Source organism: Dipodomys merriami, unplaced genomic scaffold, assembly GCF_024711535.1.
Source record: "Dipodomys merriami isolate MVZ:Mamm:240054 unplaced genomic scaffold, mDipMer1.0.p SCAF_5, whole genome shotgun sequence".
Classification (NCBI taxonomy): domain Eukaryota; kingdom Metazoa; phylum Chordata; class Mammalia; order Rodentia; family Heteromyidae; genus Dipodomys; species Dipodomys merriami.
Genome location: NW_027206068.1, coordinates 59,728,446 through 59,740,611, shown reverse-complemented (window position 1 = coordinate 59,740,611; position 12,166 = coordinate 59,728,446). Strand labels below are relative to the sequence as shown.

Sequence of the window (12,166 nt, the reverse complement as noted above, 5' to 3'; positions counted from 1 at the left end):
GAGGAGGGGAGAGGAGGGCGGGCAGGCGCCGGAGCCCGGAGGGAGGGCCGTCAGAGGCGGCTGCCGCGGACCCGGCGCGCGCGCGGGGCCCGGGAGCTGGGATCGCAGCCAGGAGGCGGCGCCGCGGGGAGGGAGCGCCGAGTGCCGAGCCCGAGCCGGGCCCGCTGGGCGAGGGGGGGCGCTGCGGGCCGCGGGCAGGGGCCGGGGGCAGACGCGGGGCCGCGGGTCGGCCCAGGGGCATCGGGGTCTGGAGATCCCGATCGCCAGCCTGGGCGCCCCGGAGCCTCGGGAAGAACCGGCGACACTCCACGGAGCATTGCCCCAGTGGGGGCCGCCACAAACGCCCCTTCCTGGGGGACTTGGCGGCGGAGACCCGCCTGAGGGAGGACCGAGAGGAGCAGGTCGGCGGGTCCGCACTCGGGGAAGAGTGAGTGTGTGCATGTGTGTGCGCGCGCGCGTGCATGTGTGCCCCCGAGGGGCGGGTGGGTGTGTAGGGGTGTGGGGGATGGCGGCTCCGATGTGTGTCGGTACGGTGTGAATGCGTTGTGGGTGTGTGCGCCTCTCTGTACACATGTGTGTGGGTGTGTGTGAGGGGGCCAGGAGCACACAGACCTTGGGTCCCAACCCATGTAGGAAAGAGGGGGCTCAGCAGGATGCGGTGTGTGTGCGCGCGCCCCCCGCCCCCACCCCGCGCACCCGCGTGCAGAGGCATGTGAAGGGTGAGTGGGTGAGTGTGTCATGGGTGCTAGGTGTGGCTGTGTGTGTGTGTGTGTGTGTGTGTGACGTAAGGGTGCCTGCTGGGTACACGTGTGTCCCTGGCTCCCCTCCCCTCCCTTCCCCCACCAGATTTTGTGTGTGTGTGTGTGTGTGTGTAAGGGAGAGTTCTGGGGAGGGATTGGGGATGGTGCCGCTGCCCCTTGCCCAGCTTCCCTGCCTCATCTTTCCCAGAAAGCAATCAGTGGCCTAGCGCTCCCCCCCCCAATACTTGTAGGGTCTTCAAGACTAGGGCCACTGCTTCTCAGGTGGAGCCTGCTCACTCTGCCAGGTCACTGGGGCCTGTTTCCAGTGATGGGGCTGGAGGTGGGTGTCACATCGCATGCCTTCCCTAGAGTTTGCTTGTTCACAGCTGTATTGCTAGAAGAGTGTTTGGCACCTAGGGAGCCTCTGGATTTTCGAGAGAGGAAGAAAGCTAGAGAGAAGGGGTGGGTGAAGAGGGAGAGAGGCTAGCTCTGGTCTGAGAATTCAAGCCATTCCTCTCTGCTGAGGATGAGGATGAGGACTAACCAAGGGTTGCAGTCCCATTTCAGTCCCTGATAGGCAAGAGTTGGGATGTTCTGGGGCCTGAAGGTACAGAAGAGCTCTCTCCCTCCTGGGGAGAACATACTACATCCTGACCCCCACCTCCTGCTTCTCTGAAATTGGAAGCTTCTGGGGGGGGGGGGCATTTCTGTTCTGGGAAAGCAACAGGGTGGCAGCCAGGACTCACAAGGCCTCTCCTCCCTCCAGGACCATCTGCTCAAAAGGTTCTGAAGAAGTGAGACCCTGCCCACCTTGAGGCCACGTGGGGCCATGGCGGGGCGGGGCTGCCTGGGGCTGGGGCTGTTCTGCTGGGTTGTGCTTGCTGTTCCGGTGGGCCCCCAGCCTGCCTCCTCCGTCCCGGGCGCCCTTCCCACCACACTCACCCCGCCACCTCAGAGCGAGTCCTCTATGCTGTCTCTCAACCTGGGACTAAACTTCAAATTTCATCTTCGGGGACCTGCTGCTGTGTGGGGGAACCCGGTCACCGAGACCCAACCTCTCTCGCCTGGTCCAGGCCAGGAGTCAGGGGAAGAGGTGGCCAGTGGACTGAGGACTGACCCCTTTTGGGAACTGCTGGTAGGCTCCCTGGGGAACTCTCCCTCGGAGTGGGGCTCTGCTGAAGGTAGTTCTACGCCCTGGGCCTCCTCTTTGCCTCCGGAGTCCACATCGCCCCTCTCTGGTCCCACTGACTCCTATCATCCCAGGACGCGCACTGTGACCTGGGCCACTGCTCTGACAGCCACGGCACCTCCATCCACTGTTCCCAGACCCCAGCAGAGTGAGCTGGAGCTGAAGTTTGATGTGGCACTGAGAGCAGGTGCAGCCCCCACACTCGGACATCGAACACTGCCCCTGCTCCCCAGCCTGCGGGCCAGCCTGGCAGAGATTGCTGGGCGCCTGGGACCCTTTGGTGAGTACCTACCACAGCTGAACAGAACCACTTCTGGGCACCAGTTGTTAAGAACCCACTGCCCTCTGGCAGGTAGGAGGCAGCTTTAGCCTGATCTCCTTTTTGCAGGGTTCTTTGGTACTACTCTGCCCCCAGTCCGGAATTTCTCAGGCTTTAGCCTCCCAGGAACAACGACACTCCCCAGCTCAGATTCCAGAATGTCAGATTCTCCAGGTGAGCATTCTTTTTTCATTACAACAAACACTTGTGGGGCATCCCCAGGCCAGGCGCTGTGCTAGTGGCCTGACCACTCTCTTCTTGGCTCAAGGGAAGACTCTGCTTCTCCCAGACCCTAGAAAAGGGGTACTGTGTTATAGGGGAGACTTCTTTTTGCTGTATTGACTCTGGGTTGGTGCGTGTAGCTTAGCACAAGAAATATATGAGCTACAATTCCTGGGACTCTTGACTTCCTTTAGGCAAGCTCTGGAGGACAAGTTTTTCTCCAAAGTTCTGTGGCCTGCTGGGAGGGTGGCTCTTGAGCCCCATGTATTCCTGTTTTAGGGTTCTTTGGCACAACTCTGTCCCCCCTCCCACCTCTCCTGGAAAGGAAGTTCTCAAGCCCAGGCCTGCTGGACTCAGCCACTTTGTTAAGCTCTGCTTCAGTTGAGACAACACCCACGCAACATGGTAAGTATAGAGCGTTTGAACTTGACATTCATTGAGTGCTTACTGCACATGAATTCCTGGGATCTTGTAGTTCATTGTCCTCACAACTGCAATCATCATTCTTTTCATCATCATGATGGGGAAATATACATATTGATGGTCTAATAAGTGTTGTCAGGGAAAGTCCCACACAAGTAAGTCACGATCCTCTATCCTAGATAAGAGTAGAAAGGGGACAGAGGGATCAGGTCCAAATTATACAGGACTCCATGATTTCCATAGCTTCTCTACTCACCCCATCCTCTACCTTAGATGGCCTGGCCTGCCTTTCCTGCTCCCACCCATCTCAACCTTGGGGCCCTTTCCTCTTCCATCTGATTGGACATGACATGCAGTCAGATATGGGCAGAGCTGAGTGCCTTATTGAGCATTGAAGAGGAGACTGTGAGCAGAAATGTCACTTTCATTCAAGGGACCCTTTCAGAACATGCAGGCAGACAAGAGAGTAGTACAGAGCAAAGACCACAGGCCAGGGCATCAGGAAACTTGGTTGTGAGTCCCTTTATTTGCTTCTGAACTGGGTGACCTTAGGCAGGTGTTTAATCTTCCTGAGCTGGAGTGCTCTTGTATATTTAGGGTTTAGTGACAGTACTGAATTTGCCTAGGAACTGTAAACCTTCCAGAGAAAGTAAACTTTTGACATGGTGCTGGGCACGAAGTAGTTCATTAAATAATACCTATTAACCCTGCTTCTCTTCCCTCACTGTATCCCAATATCCCGCTGCATCCAACCTCGCAGACACCCTAGCTCCAGGCAATGGTGACAACACAACCCACTGGGTAGAGGGTGCAGATGCCATGAGGAGGGATTTCCCGGCCTAGCTTTGCTCTGCTAAGGGTTTGTTGTAACTATATAAGCCCTCAGTGATGTCATACTAGGCTGAGCCATGGATGTCTCTGGCCCTCTGACTTCTTCCAGTCTCAGAGTAGACATCTCTCCTGCCTTTCTGGCTTCCTCAAGCCACCATCATGGTACTCCCTTGGTGGTAGGTGAGGAGCCAGCCCTCCCCCCTCCCCCCTACTGTTCAACCAGTGTGCAGCAGAGGCAGGATCTGCTGTAAGCGAGCAGGGAGGAGTCTGTGCCTCTGGGGATAGATGCTGGCCGGCAGTCTGTCGGCCTGGGTGACAGTGCTGGCCAGGCAGGTTTAATGAGTCTGGACACTATCAGAGGCTGACCAGCCCTGCCCTTACCCCACTCTTCACTGGTGGCTGCAGGAGCCCTGCTTCTTTCTGATGAATCCAGGAGGACCGCAGGTCTCCCAGGGAGAGAGCCAACCCTTCCTTGCTCACACGAGGAGTGTGTGTGTGTGTGTGTGTGTGTGTGTGTGTGTGTATGTGTGTATGTGTGTGTGTTGGTAGAAGTAGTGTCATGCAGTTAGGGACTAAAGACAGTCTCTTTGAGTCTCCTCTAGGAGTTTTCTAAGCTAGGTGTTATTCACCTTGGATTCTAAGCTAGGTGTTATTCACACTTTGGATTCCTTGAGCAGGGTCCCTTTCTCCATGGTAGAGGTTGTATGCAGCCTAGCCATACCCCCGCAGTTATAGCAGGCTGGAATATATCAAGACACTGGTTGATAAGCACTTAGTACTCTCAGTGCCCTGCAGTGACCCCACCCCCACCCCTTGACAAAGCTGGCAGGCAGGACTCTGTTCTGTTCTCATTAGCCAGCACCTAGGACATTCAGTTGTTAAATATTTTGGGTGTCACTGCTGCAAAGAATATCAGTTCTCCACAGTCTTGGAAGTGGGGGTTGGGAGAGGGGTGGCGTCAGGCCACTAACCAGGCTACAGCTTCCAGAATCTAGAGTGGAGATTCAATTCCAGAGCTCTTTGATCTGGGCAGCTGGTGGATAATCAGGTCTGGCTTTTCCATGAACCAGCTGGTCCCTCCCCCTGCCCCTCCCCAGCCAGCTCCTGCCTTACCAATTACTCACATTGACATCCCATCTCCTCTAGCATCCTAGAGGTCAAGAGGGGCCACAGGGCCAGAGTGGGACCTCTCTGGAGGAGTGACTTGTCTAGGAGAGGGATCCTGGGAAGGCAGGATGAGAACATCACTATCTTCTGAGTAAAACACACAGCTCTTCTGGGGAAGGAAGCTGTAAATGGGGAAAGCAGGGATCATAAAGAGATTCTTTGAAGGCAGAAGTTAGGCTTTCTCTCATCTGTTTCTACCCATACCTGGCCCGTGTGTGTGTGTGTGTGTGTGTGTGTGTGTGTGTGTGTGTGTGTGTGTGTGTGTGTGTGTGTGTGTGTGTGTGTGTGTGTGTGTGTTGATCTGGGTATCTAGGACCCTTGGAAGAAGTTCTAATTCCAAACTCCTCTGACACTTGAGCTGCCCTAGTACTTAGCCTATTTTCTGGTTTTATTCCCCTTCTGGATTCTTATGAATGTTGCAATTTGTTGTAGTTGTCATAGCACTTGGGAATGGAGATGACAGATAGGTTTCTTGGGGCCCACAGGTGAGCAGTGATGTTGGAAGAGGGTATACTGAAGCTGACCTCACAGAGCTGTACTCATCTACATAGAGAGCAAGGAGGGTGGGGAGTTGTGAAGTAGCGATCTGGGCCAGGCTGTGACCCTCCATGCCTCTGCAGAGCTCACAAAGGTCAAAGCATTTTGCAGAAGCAGTGGGTTAGACCAGGGCATCAGTGGGACACAGAGGATGAGAAGTGGCAGAGTGGATGTATGTGATCCTACCCTTGCCAGACTGCTGCCCTCCCTGATCACCACCCAGTTTCCAGCTGAACGGTTTCTCATTTAACTGATGGCTGCTGTCAGTGCTCAGGGGTGGTTAGGCCATCAACATGGTGGTCTTCAAACAGACTTTATAACCCAGTCAATATGTGGATGCTCACTCATTTGACAGATGGTTGTCTTTCTAGACATGTTTAGGATGTGCCAAAGACTTTTAATCTATACTACAGCCTTCAGTTAGTTAAATCAAGAAGTAGTTTGAGGCTGGAAGTGGTCACACACAAACACAAGCTCATGATTAATCCATGATAAACATTAGCCAAAAATAATGATGCCAGTCACAATCATATACTGAATGATTTTTTTCTCCATACCAGGCACTGTAGAGTTTCACACACATCATCTCATTTATCCTCATAACTGTCTTTTGCAGCAGGCATTCTTACACAGTTTGGATTTGAGGAATGAGAAGGAATGGGAAGCAGGGTGCATGCTGCCATTTGCAGTTGGCAGAGAGCTGTATCTATTTAATTTTCTGGCTGTTCCAATTCCATCTTCTTCTCCTCCCCCCGCCCCAGCCTAGAGTTGACTTATGCCCCCCATTTCATTACCTTGTTCTCAGAGCTGCTGTATTTTGTCTGTTCCTAAGTGTGAGCTGCTGCTTTCTGGGAGGGGGGAAGAGTTGCTCCTGTGCCTTTTAGTACTGCCCATCTGGAGGATGGCCAGGCAGTTGGGACAAGAGTATGAGAATTCATTCCACATCTGTCTTCTGTCCTTTTCTCCACTCCCACAAGGCTGAACCTGCCCTTCACCACCACCCTTTCTTCCTCCATCTTGGCCTGCAGCTGCAGTTCTGATGAGCCTGAGAGATGGGGGTAGGGAGAAAGTAGTTTCCAGCATCTTCTCTTCTGCCTGACTCTGGGGAGAATCCCCGAGTCTAACTCCAAGCGGTTCCTCTCTTGTTCTGTGAGACCAGAATCACCCACCCAGCTTAGTTGAGTCCCCCTTTCCCCAAGGGATGTAGAGAGATGTTGGAGCACAGAATGGAGCAAGGGCCTGAGTTAGCAAACCCCAGCACACCCGAGGGTTTCATCCTATGTGATTCCCTAATTGTTCCTTTCCAAGAGTTCAAAGACACCCTCCGGGACTCACAGGCGTCTGAGTCCATCTCAATGTCACTTTCTGTAAAATGGGGATAGAACCCAAGAGGCATGTATAACAAGAGCCTTCGAGCAATGGCTGTGTGGATGAGTCAGCATGGAGTCCACAACCACACACTGGCTGAAAATAGAGGTGTAGCTGATAGAAATGGCAATGGGCAAGAAAGAATGGTGTTCTAGAGTCCTGGAGACAGGAGGTCTTGCCTCTCTCCTCTGACTCTGTGGGTGTGTATGCATGTTACTTGAACAAATTGGGGAGCTGTTAAAAAAAAAGGGCAGGAGAAGCATCTCCTAGTGCCAAGGTGGAAAGTTAGGCACCAGGAATGTAAATTAAGCAGACTAGTATTAAGAGGAGGATTTGGAAAGATGTTCAGATTGGTGCTCAGATCTGGATTCTGGTTACACATTGCCCATTTGTGTGGCCTTGTACAGGTCTCTTTGCCTCTCTGCAGGGCCTCAGAATCTTCATTTACTCAATGGCTATCTGCTCAGTGCCAACTGGGTGCCACAAATCATTTAGTCATAGAGATTGAGATGTGAGCAAAGAAAACAAAAATCCTGTTCTCATAAAACTCTTTCTGGTGTGAGGACTGGACTGGAAGGAGCCAGCCATTTAAAAAAAAAAATTCCAATTGTACAGTTCTGGACTTCTGAAGAAAACTCCTTTTCAGTAGAAACACAAAGAGAGGGAGGGAAATGAGCAAAGGATGGGTATACAGGCAAGAACTGAAGCTTCAGCCTGAGAGGTTGGAATGGGGCAGGGGAAAGTGAAATGTCAACATGTCTGCGAGTCTCCTGTGTAGGACAAATAGGTTCCGAATGCCTTCTAGATGTTCTAATGGACACTCAGTCATTCGATCATTCTTTCAGACTACTGGGGGCCGGGGGGGTGGGAGTGGGGGGAGGACAGGGCTGTGCAATCGATTCAGCCAAATGTTGTTGTTTTCCCCACAGACCCCACTATCTCCACCTCTGACTCAGATGACCCCTCTCCTGCCAGCCTGGGAAACCCTTCAGAGCAGCCCAAGTGTGAGCCAGAGCCCTGTGGACACGGAGACATGCCGGGCCTTGAGGAGCAGTCTCCAGCCTCGCCGGTGCCGCTCTTCTTTTTAACCCTGGAGGCCGACTGGGCAGAGGCCAGGGCACGATGGGGGCTGGCCTGGGAGGCCCACGTGTACGGGGCAGGTGCGCTCTTCGGTCTAGTGGCCCTGTTGGCGCTGCTGGCTTTAGCCCTCTTGCCTTGGCGCTGCCCACCTGGCGCCCCCTGCCTGGCGCTGCTGGACCTGCTGCTGCTCTCGGCTGGGACCACGCGGGCCTTCCCGCTCTTCTACGACGCGTACGGGCACCGCGATCGGCTGCCGGTGCTCGCCTGGCTGCTGCTGCAGGACCTTCCACTGCCCTGCCTGGCTGCTGGCTTGGGGCTGGCTTGCCTGCTGCTGGCCCGGCCGCGCCCGCCCCGGTGCCCCGCCGGCTTGGCGGCGCTGCTGCTCCTGGGGCTGGGGCTGGCGGCTGCGGCCGCTCTGGGGAGCGCTGCTCACCACCCACTGCGGCCCCTGAGGCTGGCCTCCCGCGGGCTGCACGCCTTCCTCGCCGCCCTGCTTTCTGGGCTCCTGCTGGCGCTCTCTTGTTGGGGAGGGCGGCGGCGGCGGGCTGGAGCGCCCCTGGGAGGATCCGGGTTCAAGGGCGCTACCCCTGTCCCGCAGGCGCGCAGCCCTTTCGCCCCTCGGGAGTCCTGGCGGCGCGCGGCGCGCACGGCCCCGGTGGCTGGCACCTTCGGGCTGCTGAGCGGAGCCCTGCAGGGCTACGAGGTGCTGCATGCCCTGGGCTACGGAGGCCAACCCGGCCTGGAGGGGCCCTGGCCCTGGTGGGCCTTCCAGCTAGGTCTGCGCCTGGGCGAGGTGGGGGTCGCGCTCCCGTTGGCATTGCTGGGTCTCTACCCCGCGCTCTGCAGTCCCCGCGTGCCGCCGCGCTGCTGGGCCAAGCTTTTCCGCTTGTCCCCGGGCCATGCAGCGCCGCTGCTGCCCGGAGGCTGGGTCGCCGGGCCTCGGGACAAGGAGCCGCTGGGGAGCGCCATCGCACGTGGCGACGCGGAGCTGCTGCAGCTGTGCGCCCTGGCAGGGCCAGGGCCTGACCTCCTCCTGCAGGGCGGCGGCTGCCGAGGCTGTGAAGGCACCGCGGCCAATCCCGCCCCGTCCTCGGCCTCGTCCCCCTGCAGCGATTGCACGGTGGACTTCCGCCCGCCCTCTCCCATCAATCTGCGGCGCAGCATCGAGGAGGCCCTGTGCAGCGAGTCGCTGCTGGCGCCCGGCCTTTTCCAGGGCCCTGCCTTCGGCGAAGCCTTGCCTGGGCTCGGTCTCTACCGCACCATCTCGCTGGGGACCCAGACAGGGATTAGGCCCAGTGGTAGGTCGGAGGAGGCCCCCGGATCTCCAGCGCCCCCGGAGCTTCCTTCTCCTGGGGCCTGGCCGGCAGGCAGCAGCCCCTCATCGGGCTCGCTTTGCGGACTTTCAAGGGACAGTTCGTCCATGTTGCTCTGCTCCAGCCCAGACAGACCCCCGCGTTGTCCACTTGTCTGCATCCTCAGTCCTCCGCGACCCTCCGGAAGCAGCCCCAGCCTCCCGGCCTCGGGATCCTACCAGGCTCTGTCCCCACCTTCCAGCGACTCCCCAGAGCCTGCTGCGGAGTTGCAGGCCGAGGAGGCTTTGCTGCAGGAGCAATTCCTGGATGCCTGCCGACAGATTGACGAGCTGAGCATGGGCAGCGACACTATAGACCTGTGAAGAGGTGGCCAACTTGCCGCCTGCCATTCACCCCTTTCTGGCGCCTACTCTGCCCAAGACCTGCACACTGTAACCCTTGCCCAATTCTGTCTGGCTCAGATACCTCTCCCCACTTCCTTCCCCATCCAGGGGCCACACTGGGTGAGTGGGTGGGTCAGCAGCCAGGTTCTGTGGATTGGGAATCAGTGCCACCTTCTCTGGAGCCCTGGACACTGGTGCCCTCAGCTGCAATTTCAGGCTGGCAGGAGGGGGTGTCCCACTTTCCTTGGCCTTCACCAGCAATAAAGCTCCACGGTGCTGCACTTCTGACCACCACTCCCTATTCTGGTGCTGAGTGAGAGGGCTCTCTTCAGAACACCCCAGGCCCTGCCTCAGCCCCATACCCACCTCTGCCATGTCCAGGAAATCCCACCCTCCACGTGCAGAGATTCCCTGACCTCCATGGATCCTTTCCCCACAGAAGGGTCTATGACTCATTCAAGAGACCTTACAACATTTGGGTGGGAGGCGAACGCTTTCAGAGTTAATTTATCAATAAAATATTTTTCAGAGGAGAATGTGCTGGCCTTCCTGGGAAAGCTGAACTGGGATCACCACAGCAGTGGGTGCATCAGAAGTGGGAACGGGGTGGGTTTACCTCAGACCCCAGGGACCTTCACATAAGATCAGGGAGTCTTGTGTGCCCTGTGGCTGGGATGAGGGAGGTTTCTGGAAAGGGTCCGGGAAAACCTATCTGACTCCCCAGAAATGGCTTTTCATAGGGGTGGAACACAGTCCTGAGAGGTGTGGCAGAATTCTTTAGTCCTTGGGAGCATTCCTAGGAGCCTGGTGGCAGATCCTGGAAAACAGCTGGCTAGAAACTGGCTAGAAATGTGTATGCACCAGTGAAAGTGCCAGATTGCCATGAGCTGGATTTTCTAGTAGCAGCTCTGTCATATTGCTATAGTTTGGGATCCACAAAAAGGAAACCTATCTTCAACCATCAATAGGGTCTTTTCAAGATTAAACTCAAAACCACTACCACCGCCCCCTTCCCTGCAGAGCTGTCATCTGCTATGGATGTGGTGCTTCACTGGAGAAAGCCTTCACTTTTCACACCCCCCCCCCAGCTCCAGCCTAGACACTATCACATCCCATTAACAGGCACCTGGTATCCCTGCCTTTCCTGCTGCATTGGACTTGGAGCTCTATATAACACACATTGGTCATTCAGCTTCAACTCAGTGCTTCAGAATGGCACAAAAAGCAGGGTCTTGGATTCGGTTTGAAAATGAAAATCCGACAGTGTTTTGGCAGATATCCTGCATATCACAAGGAGATTTGCAGGGGCATGTACATTAAACTCAAAGTGGAAAAACAGGAACCCAAGTGGTTTTTCCTTCCAATTCTAGACATAGCTGGTGGGAATTGGAGAAGAGAGGCTGGGCACCAAGAGCAAAGCAGGCGGGGAACCCCAGAGGGGCTGGGCCATTGGCCAGGCTAGGTCAGATGCACTAATAGGAGATTTCAAGCACAGCTCTCCTTCCAGATGAAGCTTTGTCTTGTTTGAGAGGAGCATCCATCCAGGACCTCAGACCTTGGAGGAAGGAGGGGAGCCAGCCATGTGTAGGAGAGAGTAAGAGTCCTAGTGGGGAAGAGAAATGGGAGGCAGTGGTGCAGGCAGGGCTGAAAGATGGGCCTGGCGTGTTTTTGTCTGTGTTTTCTCCATTACCTGGCTCAGCATGGCTCAGAAATTCTTGCTGCATCGTCACTCTGGGCTGAGGCCCAGAGAACTGCCAGCCTCCTAATTACAGACATTTCTCACTGGTGTCCTAGTGGCTGTTGTAGGCCCAGCACCAGTGCTGTATTGTGTCACGTAAGGAGTGTGTTTGCAGATTTGAGCAATTGTTCCCTTTCTTTCCACTTTCCTTCCATCTGCCTCACACCTGGCTCTGCTCACACCTAGCCCTTCTCGGTCGTCTCTTCTTCACTCTAACCCTGGACAGTTGCTTGCTCTCCCCGCCCTCCTCCATCAGGGTTCTTGAATTCATGCACAACCTCACCCAACAGAGCAGCCTAATTCCCAAGCACCCCCATTTGGTATGACTCTCTTTAATGCATACTTTTGTTTTCTCTGAGCTTTCTGAATGGGGCTGGCGAGGAAGGATGAGGCCAGGGGAATAAAGACTGCTGTTCATCAGTCTCAACACTTCGCTGATTTTTCTTAGTAAGAATTGCCTCAGGGCTGGGAAGGTGGCTCAGTGGTAGAGTGCTTGCCTTGCATGCATGAGGCCCTGGGTTCCATTCCTCAGCACCACATAAGCAGAAAAAGCAGGGAGTGGCACTGTGGCTCAAGTGGTAGAGTGCTAGCCTTGAGCTGAAGAGCTGAGGGATAGCACCTGGGCCCAGAGTTCAGGCCCCACAACCAACCAAAAAAAAAAAAAAAGAATTATCTCAGGTCTTTGAGTCTACAAAGAGGTCAAGATACTGGTTAGATCTTCCCCTATCTCTTGTCCAAAGTAGAGGACTGCAGTTTGAAGCCAGCCCAGCGAAGGAAAGTCCATGAGATTCTTATCTCCAATTAACCAGCAAAAAAGCTGGAAGTGAAGCTATGGCTCAAGTGGAAGAGTGTTAGC

The 12,166-nt window shown here is 55.3% G+C and overlaps 1 protein-coding gene across 1 annotated transcript; it reads left to right on the top strand.

The window, feature by feature from the left end:
- The first annotated feature begins 334 nt into the window (after positions 1-334).
- On the top strand, positions 335-10,088 carry Prrt4 (proline rich transmembrane protein 4). The gene is made up of 5 exons (XM_069997306.1): positions 335-401; positions 1,507-2,209; positions 2,318-2,422; positions 2,750-2,875; positions 7,726-10,088. The coding sequence occupies exons 2-5, from the start codon at positions 1,570-1,572 to the stop codon at positions 9,549-9,551; spliced, it is 2,697 nt and encodes an 898-aa protein (XP_069853407.1). The 5' UTR covers positions 335-401; positions 1,507-1,569; the 3' UTR covers positions 9,552-10,088.
- The last annotated feature ends 2,078 nt before the right edge of the window (positions 10,089-12,166 follow it).